The 15251-nt window shown below is 37.3% G+C and overlaps 1 protein-coding gene across 1 annotated transcript; it reads left to right on the top strand.

Moving 5' to 3' along the window:
- Positions 1 to 653: 653 nt before the first annotated feature.
- On the top strand, positions 654 to 4532 carry LOC149951643 (uncharacterized). The gene is made up of 3 exons (XM_090169632.1): positions 654 to 1044; positions 1910 to 2172; positions 3269 to 4532. The coding sequence occupies exons 1-3, from the start codon at positions 654 to 656 to the stop codon at positions 4172 to 4174; spliced, it is 1560 nt and encodes a 519-aa protein (XP_090025758.1). The 3' UTR covers positions 4175 to 4532.
- The last annotated feature ends 10719 nt before the right edge of the window (positions 4533 to 15251 follow it).

Genomic DNA, 15251 nt, shown 5'->3' with positions numbered 1-15251 from the left:
AAAGGCGATAGGTGGCAATGCGAATATTGAAATCCGAATATTACCGTGTTTAATTTCTACCTGCGAAATGAAATTGTTAAGAAAGCAACAACTACATCAATAATGCATGAATTTCCTCCGCGTTTTAACTATGGATTTATTTGGTTTCAAGGAATACCATATTAAATTTTCGTTTTATCAGTAGCGGACCCGGCTATCCCGAAAGTTTTAGAGGACGTCTTACAAAATATCTGATATCTTTCTCGGTATCTCCGTGCTACCAACTCCTTGCCTTGTCCCAACTATGGTCCAGGCTATCACGAACGATTTACGGGCAATCGTGGAAATTATCTGATATCTTTTAATTTAATGATTTAGTTATTAAAACTTAACCGGAAGTAACTTGAAATATTCGGGGTCGAATGTTTTAAGATAACCGTTACTCTTAGGGCCGTGCAGACACATTTCAGGTCCCGGAGGCAAACTATGTCACAGTGGGCCAACCTAACTTAACTTTTTTCTGGTGATGGGTCAATAAAGTAGCTGGCCCCTAAAAAGCATGCTTGTGGACCCTTGTTCCCCTCTCCCCAGTGATTTTGGCGTCCCCTTCTGCTAATCATAAAAACTAATATAGCAATAATAATTTAAAATTTAAATGGTTTATTTTCAGAATGATGCCTGGGCTCGCGATACGGTCGTCCTTGGTACTGGTAGTGACGGACCTGTATTGCTCTCTGCTCCTGTATTCGGTTCATTTGTGCAGTGGCCTTTGTCCCTTGAAATGCATCTGCAACGAGAACAAACTGGCGGTGTGGTGTAACGGCGCCGGACTGGGCATCGTGCCCATCACCCTCAACCCGCAACTGGAGGAACTCTTTCTGACCAACAACCACATCAAGAATATCCTGGGCGCTTTCAGCGTTTACCGGAATTTAAAGTATTTGGACATGTCCAATAATCAGGTGTCATCCGTCGGCGAGGACAACTTCTTAATGCAAAAGAACCTGGAAGTGTTGCACTTGAGCAGAAATATGATTTCGACTATAAACAATCGATCATTCTCGGGTAAAGCTTTTCGAGGAGCTATCATTTTAACAAAAAATATTATTTTCAGTTGTTCATCGACATTGTATATTGTCGCCTCAAAGCAAAAACCTAGTAACATTCATAGCTAGCATTGTTAAGAAAATATTGATTGAAATATTTCTGAGAGTAGGGTTTAGTTAAGACATGTGCGTTAATGAAAACAATATATCTAAGCTAATAATTGTGATAGAAGACTGTTGATATCCGAATTCTTCATAGAATTTAAACATTTGAAAAGCAAAACCACGTTATTCATGTTACATGGTTTTTTCATTCAGCCGATGATAAACTCTGCATATACACTATTATCTTTACTATATTTTTTGGATTGATCGATTTCAAAATTACGTGAAATTACTTCTACCATAAGTCTATAAAATTGTTCCATAAGTTTGTCACTTTGGGGAATATTTTACTGAGAGCCAGTAACGGAGTAACGTCATCACCAGAAGGAAATCTCCCCCTAGCAAGGCGCTGGCAAAGGCTACGTATGACGAGTTCGCAAGCGGACACAAAACGGCGACGAAACCCATAATGCAGTCTGTCTTGTGAATAGCACTCAGTAAAACTTAATAGGAAGTGTCACACTTATGGAACAATGCTTCTACATAATAATGTCTAATCAGCTTAAGGATTCGCTTTGTTACCCTATATCAAATCCAATGTATTTTTCTCTACGAACCTTGTATCAAAGCGACATATTTTTACGCTCAAAATAAATTCGGGTTTCGTCACTACTTAACAAATCATTTTTTTTTTAATTTTAACTGAAATCGATTCGTGTTTAGTGTCCTAGTTAATTTGACCGGCCTTATCGCCTGTAAAATTGATTTTTAACTTTCAGGTTTGAACATGGTCCGGATTTTAACAATCAAAGAAAACTTTCTGAAGGAAATCCACGCTGGCGTTCTCGGCCCTCTGGAGAATTTGGAGGAGTTGGATTTATCAAAGAACCGAATCGAGCGAATTTCAGATCACGCTTATTCTGGTTTGGATAATTTGAAGAAACTGAGCCTTAGAGACAATTTGCTGAAACATCTCCCAATTAAATCGTTCAACGACATCTCTCAGTTGACGAGTCTTGACCTCGGACTTAATGGCCTCAAAGTAAGATTTCGCTTATTCATTATCATATTGAGATAATTCAGATCAAAAAAGAGTTAAAAGGAACCACCTATAGACTGCATTGTAAAGGATGAAAAAAATGGCGAATAAGTAGATAAGTCCATAATGAAAAGGGATAATAAAGCTAAACCCTAAACAAATTTGAAGAAATTTAAAAACTTACTAATAGCTCGTACCGATAGGTCTTCGAGCAAACAAAAACGCGAAACTCGGACCAAATAGATCTTCGAGTGAATAATTAAATTATATTAAATAAAATAGCCAGAAAATCCAACGGTAGACCGGTTTCGTCCTATTTGGGACTCGTCAGTACCGTGCGGGAAATCTGGCTTACGACTATAACACGGAATAGAGAAACTAAGCCTAAATATTTAAAATTACAATTTCGAGACTCATTAAATTTTAAAATTTCCAGTAATATTTGGTCGTATCAGAAATCTATAGAAGTAACTAAGAGCTATGAAAATATGAAAAGCTGGTACCATGAAGTTAAACTTTTCAAACTCGGAGAATTTACTGGTACCCTCAAGTGCCTACTTTTTCATATAGTCGTGGAAATGGAGTCTATAAATTATAATTTGTTATTATTATTTATTTTTATTATTTTGGTAATTATAAATTATATATATAAATAAATTAATTAAAGAAATCTTCACACTATTGAATTTTCAGTCAAAGCGGGGTAAAATATCCAACTTTTGGATTTTAGAGATGGCGCTGTAGACAGATTTTTAGGGCGTTTTTATTCTGAGAAGTATAACATCTTGTCAGAATAGGGAAATATTATCGTAAACAGGTCATAGTTACTTCTATGCGTTCTTGGTCGTTTAAATAACATAATTTGGGATAGGATTTTAAACAAAAACATTTCTTTAATGAGTGTTAAGCGGAGACAAAATAATGTTTTCCTTCATAACTATAGGTGTTAACCAAAAGTTATTTTATTAACTAATAATTTTACTATGAACCGAATTAGAATAGTTAGCTGGTTCAATTACGGACTAATTGAATATACTAAGCTGATATTATCCTTAAGAATGACTTAATATCGTTTTGCGTCTCCGTTTGAATTCAACAGGTGATAACGGGGCATTCTTTCGTTCACCTTCCCGAACTGGAAGAATTGCTTCTCGATGGCTGCGAAATTGACGCAATCCGAAGAGGAGCTTTTAAAAACCTAATTCAACTGAAGACGCTTCATTTGAACAATAACGATCTGGGCGAAATTCCTTCCGTGGCGCTGCACACTCTCTCCAATCTGGAGCACTTAAGAATCGGCGAAAACAAAATTCAGTCAATTCAAGTTTTATCATTGCGGGGTCTCTATTCTCTGAAGACGTTATCCTTGGACGGCGCGCCGGCGTTGTCTTCGATTCGAAGAGGAGCTTTCGCGGACAACTCTCAATTAGAGAGCGTCTCTCTTAATTACAACAAAGTGCTTTCGTTTCTGGACGTCGGCGTGTTCGACGGACTAAGTAACCTCAGAGAAGTTCATCTGCGCGGGAACAAAATGGTCACGGTGTCGTACGCGCTGCTCGAATGGAACCGCGTCGAATTGTTCGACGTCCGCGACAATCCTTTAGAGTGTAATTGCAGCCTTCTCTGGTTGAGGGACTACTTGAGGGTAGCCAACCAGAGTAGCTACTCCGACGAGTACGTGGACTTCAAAAAGGTCGTTTGTTTCGAGCCGGGTTTTCTCAAGGACGTGTTCTTAGTGGACTCCACCGAAGACGAACTCGGCTGCAACCGAATGTTCTACATTCAAATCTGGGCCATTTCGGCGGTTGGGGCCGGCCTATTCGTCGTCTCCTTCGTCATCGTGGTCACGTGGTACAGGGCCAAAATGATCTCGACCCTCAAAGCCAAGTACCACGCTGACGAGAAGGTCCATCGAAGTGCCATAAGCCCCGAATACCCGGATGAAAAAGTGGTACCGTCGGTTCTAAGCGGCACGTCCAAAATGAGAACAGCTACGATGCTCTGAAGTCACTTTCTATAATCTTGGTTTTACGAAGCGCGAGAATTCAATTTAAGAAACAAAGGATATTGTATAAATTTACGCGCACGTTTCATTTTATGGCACTACTTTTACATTTTACAATTCGCTTCCTATAGAGAAAGAACGTTGTCACGTCTATATCACGATATATCAAGGTATAAAAAATATTCTTGTAGATACAGTTCTATAAACTATTTCTGTCATAAATATATATATATCACGAAGACTCGGTATTATATGATTGCCAAACCATCGTTAACCGCGTCATGTAGAACATTTTCGAAGTCAATCATTCATTTCTGCGATAGATAAAGTCTGGTTCGCAATGGGGCTAACCAGACTTCGAGGTAAGAAAAAAATGTAAAAAGATTGAATAATGAAAACAAAGAATACCAGACCAAGTTAAGTTAGAAGAAACCACCTATGGACTGTGAGAAGGATGATAAAATACGCGAAAAAGTAGATAAGTCCATAATTAAAAGGGATAATATAGCTAAATCCTAATCAAATTTGAAGAAATTTAAAAACTTACTAATAACTCGTACCGATAGGTCTTCGAGCAACGCGAAACTCGGATCAAATAGATCTTCGAGTAATAAACTAAATTAAAAATAAATAAAATAGCCAGAAATTCCAACGGTAGACCGGTTTCGTTCTATTTGATCCGAGTTTCGCGTTGCTCGAAGACCTATCGGTACGAGTTATTAGTAAGTTTTTAAATTTCTTCAAATTTGTTTAGGATTTAGCTATATTATCCCTTTTAATTATGGACTTATCTACTTTTTCGCGTATTTTATCATACCAGACCAAGACATCCACAATTTTTGTTATGGACGAATATTTCGGGGAAGATTCTAATCATAGATAATTAAACCCTCTCATATTTGTTTACGTCCGTTTAATAAATAATTAATATTTCATATATTTATTAATGATTTTTGACTATTTCCCATTTGATTATTTAAATCTGAATAATATATTATATTCCTTACGAGGAAAGTAATTATCTCTACATACCACTAATTTTAATCGCTTGGAACATGATTTTTGTTTCGATACTTCTCTGATAAGAGATTTATTTTCAACTTCTTAGCTTAAACCATCTTTTTCTCAGAAAAAAAGCTATTATAGTGTCAATCAACCTTTATGTAATAGTTATTACAGCCTTCCCTGGCGTTTCGTCCACACAATTTAATAATCACATAATATATTCACTCAATTTAAACTATTGCTATATGACATATACTGAGAGTTTATACAATCACTTTAATCTGATGGATCAGTTTCATTAATTGAGTTTCACTGTAAGAGTGTTCAATTAGTTGGTACAAACCGTAAAAATCATTTTAATGTTTGAAGGGATTAATTTGCGCTACCAAAGACCTATTCACCCACACCAACATATTTGCCAAACGTTTTTTGATCCACTGAATTTTCGTAATGCTAAAAGTGAATTAACATTGACTAAGAATATGAAGCCAGCACACGGTTCACTTGGTGGACTACCGAAGAAAGATAGCTAAGGGGAAAGACAGCTTAGGGGAAAGACAGCTAAGGGGAAAGACAGCTAAGGGGGAAGACAGCTAAGGGCAGCAGACAGCTCAGGGGAAAGACAGCTAAGGGCAGAAGACAGCTCAGGGGAAAGACAGCTAAGGGGGACAAAGCTCAGGGGGAGACAGTTAACGGGAAAGACCGCTAAGGGGGGAGACAGATAAGGGGGAAGACAGCTAAGGGGGAAGACAGCTAAGGGGGAAAACTGCTAAGAAGGAAGACAGCTAAGAAGGAAGACAGCTAAGGGGGAAAACTGCTAAGAAGGAAGACAGCTAAGGGGGAAAGACAGCTAAGGGGGAGACAGCTCAGGGGAAAGACAGCTAAGGGGGACAAAGCTCAGGGGGACAAAGCTCAGGGGGAGACAGTTAACGGGAAAGACCGCTAAGGGGGGAGACAGATAAGGGGGAAGACAGCTAAGGGGGAAGACAGCTAAGGGGGAAAACTGCTAAGAAGGAAGACAGCTAAGGGGGAAAACTGCTAAGAAGGAAGACAGCTAAGGGGGAAAGACAGCTAAGGGGGAGACAGCTAAGGGCGAAGACAGCTAAGGGGGAAACAGCTAAGGTTGAAGACAGCTAAGGGTGAAGACAGCTAAGGGGGGAAACAGCTAAGGGGGAAACATCTAAGGGGAAAGACATCTAAGGGGTTAGACAGCTAAGGGGAAAGACAGCTAAGGGGGTTAGACAGCTAAGGGGAAAGACAGCTAAGGGGGTTAGATAGCTAAGGGGGAAGACAGGTAAAGGTCTCGATCTTCCTGAAGGTGGAGAATATCGTCCTAAAATTCTCGAAACACACTATGAGATTTCGTACCTTAACCAGCGAAGTCAATTGGTCGCAATTCTTACAAAGATACCTCTAATAGCACAAACGATTCCTATTCACATTAATAAAAGTGTGTAATTAGAAGTGTGTAATATTTATAGTTAATTTTATTTTATTTTGTTTGTAAAAAATGTAATGTATTAAAATTATTAGCTTTCAATTTATCTAGCTGGGTCTTTGTCATAAAATAAAAACGACCCATATTGACCAACAACAATTTGTGAAAATGTTGACTTGCGTGAATAGGTCTTAAAGTGGAAATGGTTAGCGCAAATGTTGCCCCAAGAATATTCGGTTGGCTTTGGTCAGGATTGTCTTACCTTCCTCCTGAAGGCCCTCTCCCCTGCCCTCTGATCATCTTTGACATCAGGTTTGGCACTTTCGCGGGTGGTAGTGCCATATCAAGTTATTATTTTTTATTTAATTGCAATAATTTGTGGGATGATTATATTAGAAGGGCAATTCAGCTTCCCTTAGTACAACAATGACCGGAGTAATGTATGGTATTCACTATACCCATTTGTAGACCAAATGTATATGCACGAGCGTTGTGATTATGGCCGTTTGCAATAAGTATTTGGAGTAAGGTTCATTTCCCCGATGCAAGTACTTTATCCTCGTGACCAATGAAGTACTGAATTTGAATGGAGCTATTAATGAGCGTAACTTACTGGCGATAAAATAATTACTTTATTTATAATTAAAAAAATATATTAATGTTATACTATCGTTACGAACGTTTACCAAATTTAACCATATCAACGTTTCTATTACTTCACCGCGATGTTTTTATCAGGATTACTATAACTTTTTGACTAACCATGACATGGCGCATGACCTTGAGATTTTATAATTTATTTTTAATCTGTTGAGAGTCAATACTATTACCCCTTTGGCACAAAAAACCGAGTAGCTGATAATTTAGAGATTGCCTGTACAGCTATTACGCTTAATACGCTGAGATTACGTGAAGAGTACGCTAAGTGGTCAGCCCTGGCAAAAACTCGTTTACTTATTTTCAATTCTCAAATTCTTTTTATTTGCGTTGTTTATTTCGATATTTTTCTTGTAACCTTTAATTCTATAAATTCAACTAAATCTAAAACCATAATTAATATTTCATAAACAATAGCTTATTTTGGTTCATTTTGAACAAATTTTTATCACCGTATTTACACGAACCACATTGTCGTAATATTGTTAAGAAACGTTCGTCTCTTTATTAAAAGTCTATTTGGAAATCATTTGTCTCATAGGCGGCGCTATTTTTAAAGTTTTCTAAATATAAAAATTGGGTTTAGAAACCAAACGTCTTAAAGCAGTCACAAGAATTTCGCGGTTACACCGATTATTTATTATTAATTATAATTAAACTCTCCTAATGTGTGTCCATCTGTAAACAGTGTCGGACTTAGAGGGCTGGAACGTTTGTACCGTGGAAGTGAGGGGGTTGCAGACCGCCCCTTTTTTAAAATCGGTATCCGCCACTGTTTCTAAATATAGCCGTCCCTCAAATTGGTTAATAATTTACGAAACGTGAAATGTAAATGGTTATGTACGAGCTATCGGTGATTTTACAGACTCTAGAGTAGTTCTTGAAATTTTAAAATCACAATTGTAAATAGACCAAAATGAATCATTCTAGAATAGCTAACATAATAAGAAGTGTGATGTATTGTGAAATTGCAATCGGAAAGGGTAGTTTAAATGTGCCAAATTCTGTTCTCCTTAACGACGCCTTTGATTTGTCGCTTCTTCCTTCGTTTTGAAATCATCCATATCGAATAATAATCAATTGAAATATTTAATGATAATTATGCAATATTGACTGTGATATAGTCGTGTTATCGTTTTAGTTTTAGGATTTTCGAAATGGTTATTTTGTATATTTTATACTATATTAAAACTGTGTAGAACTCTGGATAAAGAGTATGTGGTAGTCATCTATTTTGAATAAAGCTTCAAAACATGCGCTCTTCTCGACTTTTTTCACTCCAAATATTAAAATAAATTACGTAAAAATAAGTTTAAAACGTCGGTGCCGGTGATGTTAGTTCTATTGGCGATCAACAAACTACAAAGGTAAGCGGCAATTCTAATTCTACATTATTTGTCTCGAAACCTTTCCTAAATTTAGCCCAATTGGAGGCCGGCACGAACATCCGATGATAATAATAATAATAATAATAATAATCAGCTAGGCTAATACCCAAGGCACCACCTTTGGCCTAAGTCATCGAGCGACTTTTAAAGCCTTTAATTCAGGGGACCGGGTTACAATGCGTAGGAGGGTGGTGGCATCATACCACGCTAGCCAACAGCTCCCTACACTAACTACTACCGTTAACCTCAACAAGTTTTTAAAAGTTTAATAAAAGCAACAGATATCAGATGACCTTTCACGAGGGGTCGGACATTTACCAAAATCCCGTACACTTTGTCTAAAATCGCAAAATCTTTCAACTCTCTCGATGGTAACTTAACATTGAAATCCCAAAATCACTTCAAAAAGTAATGATAAAATCGCCAAAATCTCTACGAAATCCCGAAATCCCGTACAAAATAATGGCAAGTGTATGACCCATCGACCTTTCACGTTTTGAAAGGAATCTGCAAGAGACCGAACGTTTAGCAGGAACCAAGTACCAAATTTTAGTTTTCAAAAATAATAAAATGTTTTCAGTTACTTTTCTTATACAAAAATTAGGCATATTTCAGCCTTTATCGGCAACTTCATCCCAGTACTGGTCTCGTACCCCATTGTCTCAACAGTGAATTGTATATTCTTGGAGCCGTGGGATATAATCTAAAGTAACTTTGATAAATTTTTGAGTATGCTAGAAATAATATACTGGCTACTACTGACTGACGTATAACAAACAAAATGTTGGTGGTAGACTGCGAAATTTTGTTTGCTTGGCTAATACCCATGTTATATCATAGGCCCCAGTTAGCTAGCTACCTTAAATTGCGTAGAACGGTGGTGGAACTATTCAGGGAGGCGTTTAAAACGAAAAATTGTATCGACCTTGAACCACGTCTTCAAGGTTATTCAAAATTTGTCTCGAGAACCCTTAGAGATACAAAGTTGGTTTCAATTAGAAAAGTGTTCCCCGTCAAATTTTAGGTCTAAATAGCTTTCATCATACAAATTTAAGACAAAACAAAAAGGTTGTGATAAAAATAATGTACCAGAGGCCAATTTGAAGGGCTAATAACTCTTGCTAGAGTATCAAAATTTGCTAGAAATTAACATCTGGTAGGGATTTTTAGAAGTTACAAACTCGGATGACCTTCAACTCAAGGTTCAAGGTTATTCAAATGTTTCTAATTTAAAAAGGATGTAACTTAAAATTTTAAGTCTAAATGTCTTTAACCCGATGCAAACCAGCACGATGAAAACTTTTCTCGATTTTATTATAAATAAAAGAATTTTAAACACGAAGTATCCGTCATTGTATTAATTTTTTACTAATTATACTTCCTTGGGTTAAAAACTAATTTTGGAAAAGATCGCCGGATGCGACTAGCTGCCAGAGCAACGCCACCAGTCGGTGACTGAGGTAACTAAATAACGCTGAATTCGATAATGTACCGAACTCGCTCATTTAATTGAACTAAAAAACACCCTTAAATTTTGTAAAGTCTATTTTTACAGAGTCCAAGGGATTTGTGTGTATTGGTTTCACGTACAATGTAGCCGTTGCCGCCGTGTCGTACATAACTCTTTACCAGTTAGGGTTAAAAACTTCATAGATATCTAGATCGACTCTACATTTACTGGCTTCCCAATAAAAAACTTTTAAATTCGAGCCGAAGATTTGGGCGTTTGCCCAATTTACCGTTTTTCATCTTTTCGCTTTGTGCATCAGATATTTTATTCGAAATTAAGTCCGATAATAGATTTTTGGTTAGGTCAGGATCATTTTTACTTATAGCTTCAGTTATATCGGTAAATATTAATTTTAAGTAAAGTTTTAGGGGTATCTTATGCGACCCCCATTTTCATGATTTTCCATTTTCTTGTAAAACTCTACATAACATTCCTTAAATTAAGTCCAATTTTCTTGAAATTTCCATTTTTGAATAGCTGAGGCTAAATTTAACCTAGATTTGGAATTACGTAACTTAATTTTTATAATAATAATAATTATCAGCTAGGCAAATACCGAAATCACCACCTTAGGTCTAATTCATCGAGCGACTTAGGAGTAAGGTTTTTTGGATAGCGTATACGAACCCCCGCATATAAATTGAGTGTTTCCATGGCATATAAATTGAATGCTTCCATAGCATATAAATTGAGTGTTACCATAAGTAACGTAATGCGATAAGTATGATCATTGGTGAAATAGGATTTTGTTAAAAATGGTCAAATTAAGTGAAATCATAAGTAACTTAATAAAAGTCGCCAAAATATGGTCAAATTAATTGTTATTATAAGTAACGTAATAAAAATTATGTTCATTGGTGAGACCAATTGATACACGCGCCATCTAACTCAAAAACAAATCGTTCGCGTTTCTCTAAAAATGTATTTAAATTAAATTGTTCGCGTTTCGTTACTTTATTTCCAAAACCAGGTAACTCGAAAATTTCGGTTTCTCTAAAAATTTATTTAAATTAAAGCGTTCGCGTTTCGTTACTTTATTTTCAAAACCAGGTAACTCGAACATTTCAGTTTGTCTAAAAATGTATTTAAATTACAGCTCATTATTATCTTTCAATTATTTTGTACTCAAAGCTTGGGATAATTCTTGATCTATTTTAAATGGTAAAAAAACTCAATTCACCCCTTAGATTTTACTGAACCTAAGACGTTTCCATTCAACACTGTTAACAATCAGCTATAGGCTAATACCCAAGGCACCAATTTAGGCCTTTTATTCAGGTGGCTTGGTATCAATGCGTAGGTGGGTGGTGACAAGCCCTTCGTGCCTCCCTACACTCACTATTGCCGTTATCCATAACAAGTGTTTATGGATATTGTAAACTGAAGAACTGGGGGAAAAAAACCTTTAACCAATGGGAAAAGAACTAACAAACTCAACGCAGAAGTTGTGCTTAAACAATATTCTGGATCAAATAATTCAAATTATCTCTACTCACGTTTAGCGAAATATACTGATACATCACAGTGTCGCGGTTAACTAAGGCTTTCTATAAATAATCAGAAACGAAGTCACGCGTGCCAGCGAAAATGAAGTTCACCGTTCTATTTTAGGCCATATAATCATTCAACCTCGCCCTAATATAGATGATTATAGCGGCAACTTCATACCGGACCTGGGAGTTGGCTATTTGGTAGCGGCCACTGCAGCAGACGCTCCAGAAATACGTCCGATTAACGGAGAAAATCGTCGAAAAGCTTTTACAATGTATCAGAGCCCCGATAAAAAAGAAAGGAAGCTCGGGTATGTCACGCGGAGTTTCCGAAAAGCGATACGCTTCAAGGATCATTCGATAACTGTGGAACATGAAACATTATCTGTGTCACGCCTCTACCGGTACTTCCGAGCCCACTAATAGGTTATACAATTAAGGATCGCTAAAGGAAAAGTCGCGGTACGTCGCTCGTTTGCGGGGCTACTTCGACAGCGCTGATTTTGATTGAAAGGGGCGTTGCAGCCATACACGACAAAAGACCTAGCCGATTGTACGAAGTCCGGTAATTGAATTATTTTCGTTTCGGACCTTTGGCTCTTATTATAAATAAAAATCACATTTTTTAAACTACATCAAGGTGTTTTGAGTCGTGTTTCGGCTAGACATTGCATTTCATATTTTCAGATGTTTTTGGTATCGGAGGATAATCCTTTCCGATCTTATCTGTACTTTGTGAATTTTGATCAAGCTCACTTCATACTTATAGAGAAACTAGGTATCTGCAAATACTAGGAGTTTTGAGCCGTGTTTCAGCTAAACACACGCATTGCATTTCATATTTTCAGATGTTTTTGGTATCGGAGGATAATCCTTTCGGAGCATATCTGTAAATTGTGAATTTTGATCAAGCTCACTTCATACTTATAGGGAAACTAGGTAAAATAATAATAATAATAATAATAATAATATTCGCAAGTACTATTTTTGCACATCGAATCGAATATAAATTACGCATTGAAACCCGGCCCCCTTATTCAAAGGCATTAAAAGTCGCTCGATGACTTGGGCCTAAGGTGGTGCCTGTGGTATTAGCCTAGCTGATTATAATAATAATTATTATTATTATTAGTAGTGGGGTGGCGGAGTGGTTAGCACTTTCGCCTCGCAGCAAGAAGAGCCGGGTTCGATCCCAGCTTGTGGCACTGGGTGAAAACTCGGACCAACTCCTTCTGCGTTGAGTTTGCAAGTTCTCTCCCCAATGGTTTAAGGGGTTTTCTCCCGAGCTCTTCGGTTTCCCCTCCCATAAAAACTTGTTGAGGTTAACGGTAATAGTTAGTGTAGGGAGCTGTTGGCTCGATCGCGTGGCATGCAGGGCTTGCCACCACCCTCCTACGCATTGTAACCCGGCCACCTGAATTAATGGCTTCAAAGTTCAAAAGTCGCTCGATGACTTAGGCCTAAGGTGGTGCCTTGGGTATTAGCCTAGCTGATTATTATAATAATAACAACTCCGTTAACAATAACATTACATATCAGGGCTAAGTCATTATCGTACTTCAGCTTAAAGCCCTCGTATTGTATTTACAAACTTTATGAATGACAAAAATTGTATAAATTGTAAAAACTTTTACAGGGTGTCCGGAATTGCTCTGGATGGGCATTTTCCCAAAAAACTACAAAAGTTAGTGTTTAAAAATTTATATTTTTGTGGGAAAGTGCTAGAAGAATATATTTCATAAGAAAGCTGTAATATAAAAAATGTACAATAAAGTGAGTTTCATTGAAAAGGACGAATTTTTCACGGAGATACGAGATGCACAAAATTTGCAAGTGAGGTTCATGATTCCTCCGTTAGACACGATACAATTTTCGGCACGATGGGTCATCTCTCGAAAAGAGCCTGCAATCATATCAGGAGTGAGAAGTCCGAAGACTGCAATGATATGTTGTCGTTAATCTTCCATGCTCGCAACAAGAGTCCCGTAATCTCGTTCTTCGATGAAACCGCACTCGAAAAAGTCCATCGGCGTTACGTCTGGAGACCTCGGAGGCCATTGAATGGGACCGTTTCGACCAATCAAACGCTGATGATAAAAGTGGTGGTTGCGAAGAGTGTCCCACACGTAGTACCTTGACAAACGAAGATAATCTTTTGCGACTCTAACGCTTGCTTGACGATACACAGTAAAGTCAGCCAGAACGATCTCTTCCATGTTGAGGTTTTGACGCCTCCGTTTTTGTTGAAGTCTCGAACAGCTCAAAGGACGGTGTTGTGGCTTGGTCTCCTGTCAGGAAAGTGAACACTAAACAAATCAATAACTCTATGAGCATAACGATCTGCATCGCCGTAATACAACTCTATCATAAAAGCGCGCTGGAGAATAAAGTTTCATAATTGATTAGACTCAAAATCGTTACACAATCGTTTTTAAACTGAAATATTTCGCTTTAAACACTAATTAAAATACCGGCTTTTTTACAAAAGAAAATGTTTCATTACCAGACCTAGTAATTAAAAAAATAATTGAGACCCCAACTAGTAGGCCTCAAATAGTTTTTGAATAAATAAAAATATCCTGGCTGGCGACTGCCAGATTTCCCGCACGGTACTGATGAGTTCAAAATAGAACGAAACCGGTCTACCGTTGGAATTTCTGGCTATTTTATTTTATTTATTTTTAATTTAGATTATTTGATCCGAGTTTCGCGTTTTTTGCTCGAAGACCTATTGGCACAGTTTTTAGTAAGTTTTTTTTTAATTTCTTCAAATTTGTTTAGGATTTAGCTATATTATCCCTTTTAATTATGGACTAATCTACTTTTTCGCGTATTTTATCCTCCTTCTCACAGTCCATATGCGGTTTCTTCTAACTTAACTTTTTCCATAAAACCAACTTTATTACACATTGTCGGTAATTCTCTACAACTAAGCCTAAGAGGTAAAGTTCTATCTCATCTCAACTACCAAAATATTTAAAACGTTTAGATGGCTCATAAAATGAAGAAACCTTATACCTTTCACTTACAAAGGAGACTACCCGCGGTGGCTATCACCGATTTCGTTGAAACTCGGGGGTTAGGTAGACCTTATGGTTGTATGAAAATTTCCAAAGATAAAAATTGCAATGGGCTTTAGTTTTCCCATGGCAACCGAAAATGTTTTTGATCTCTCTCAGCCAAGGTGGTTTATTTAAAAGATAAGTTTCAAACTCGTATTCAGTATTCAATTTGAGATGAGCTCGTGCATCCTTGTTTCTGAGGGGAAATTTGCAAACTCTTCTCTGTAAAAGAAATGAAACCCCTTCAGCCCTTTTGAAATGTCAACGGCCACGGATATAAAATCCACTCTGCTGGGACTTCTCGTTATCAGCGTCAGTTCCATGCTCGCAACAAGAGTCTCGTAATCTCGTTCTTCGATGAAACCGCACTCGAAAAAGTCCATCGGCGTTACGTCTGGAGACCTCGGAGGCCATTGAACGGGACCGTTTCATAAATTATTCTAAGTCTACAATCTAGATCCTTGGGTGTTGACTATATTTAAAATAAAATATTGGTCAATAAAATAAACATTGTGACAACTCACGAA

Source organism: Leiobunum rupestre, chromosome 3 (genome assembly GCF_980474605.1).
Source record: "Leiobunum rupestre chromosome 3, qqLeiRupe1.1.hap1, whole genome shotgun sequence".
NCBI classification, from domain to species: domain Eukaryota; kingdom Metazoa; phylum Arthropoda; class Arachnida; order Opiliones; family Sclerosomatidae; genus Leiobunum; species Leiobunum rupestre.
Note: the sequence above shows the minus strand (reverse complement) of the source record. Positions and strands in the feature narration are given on the sequence as shown.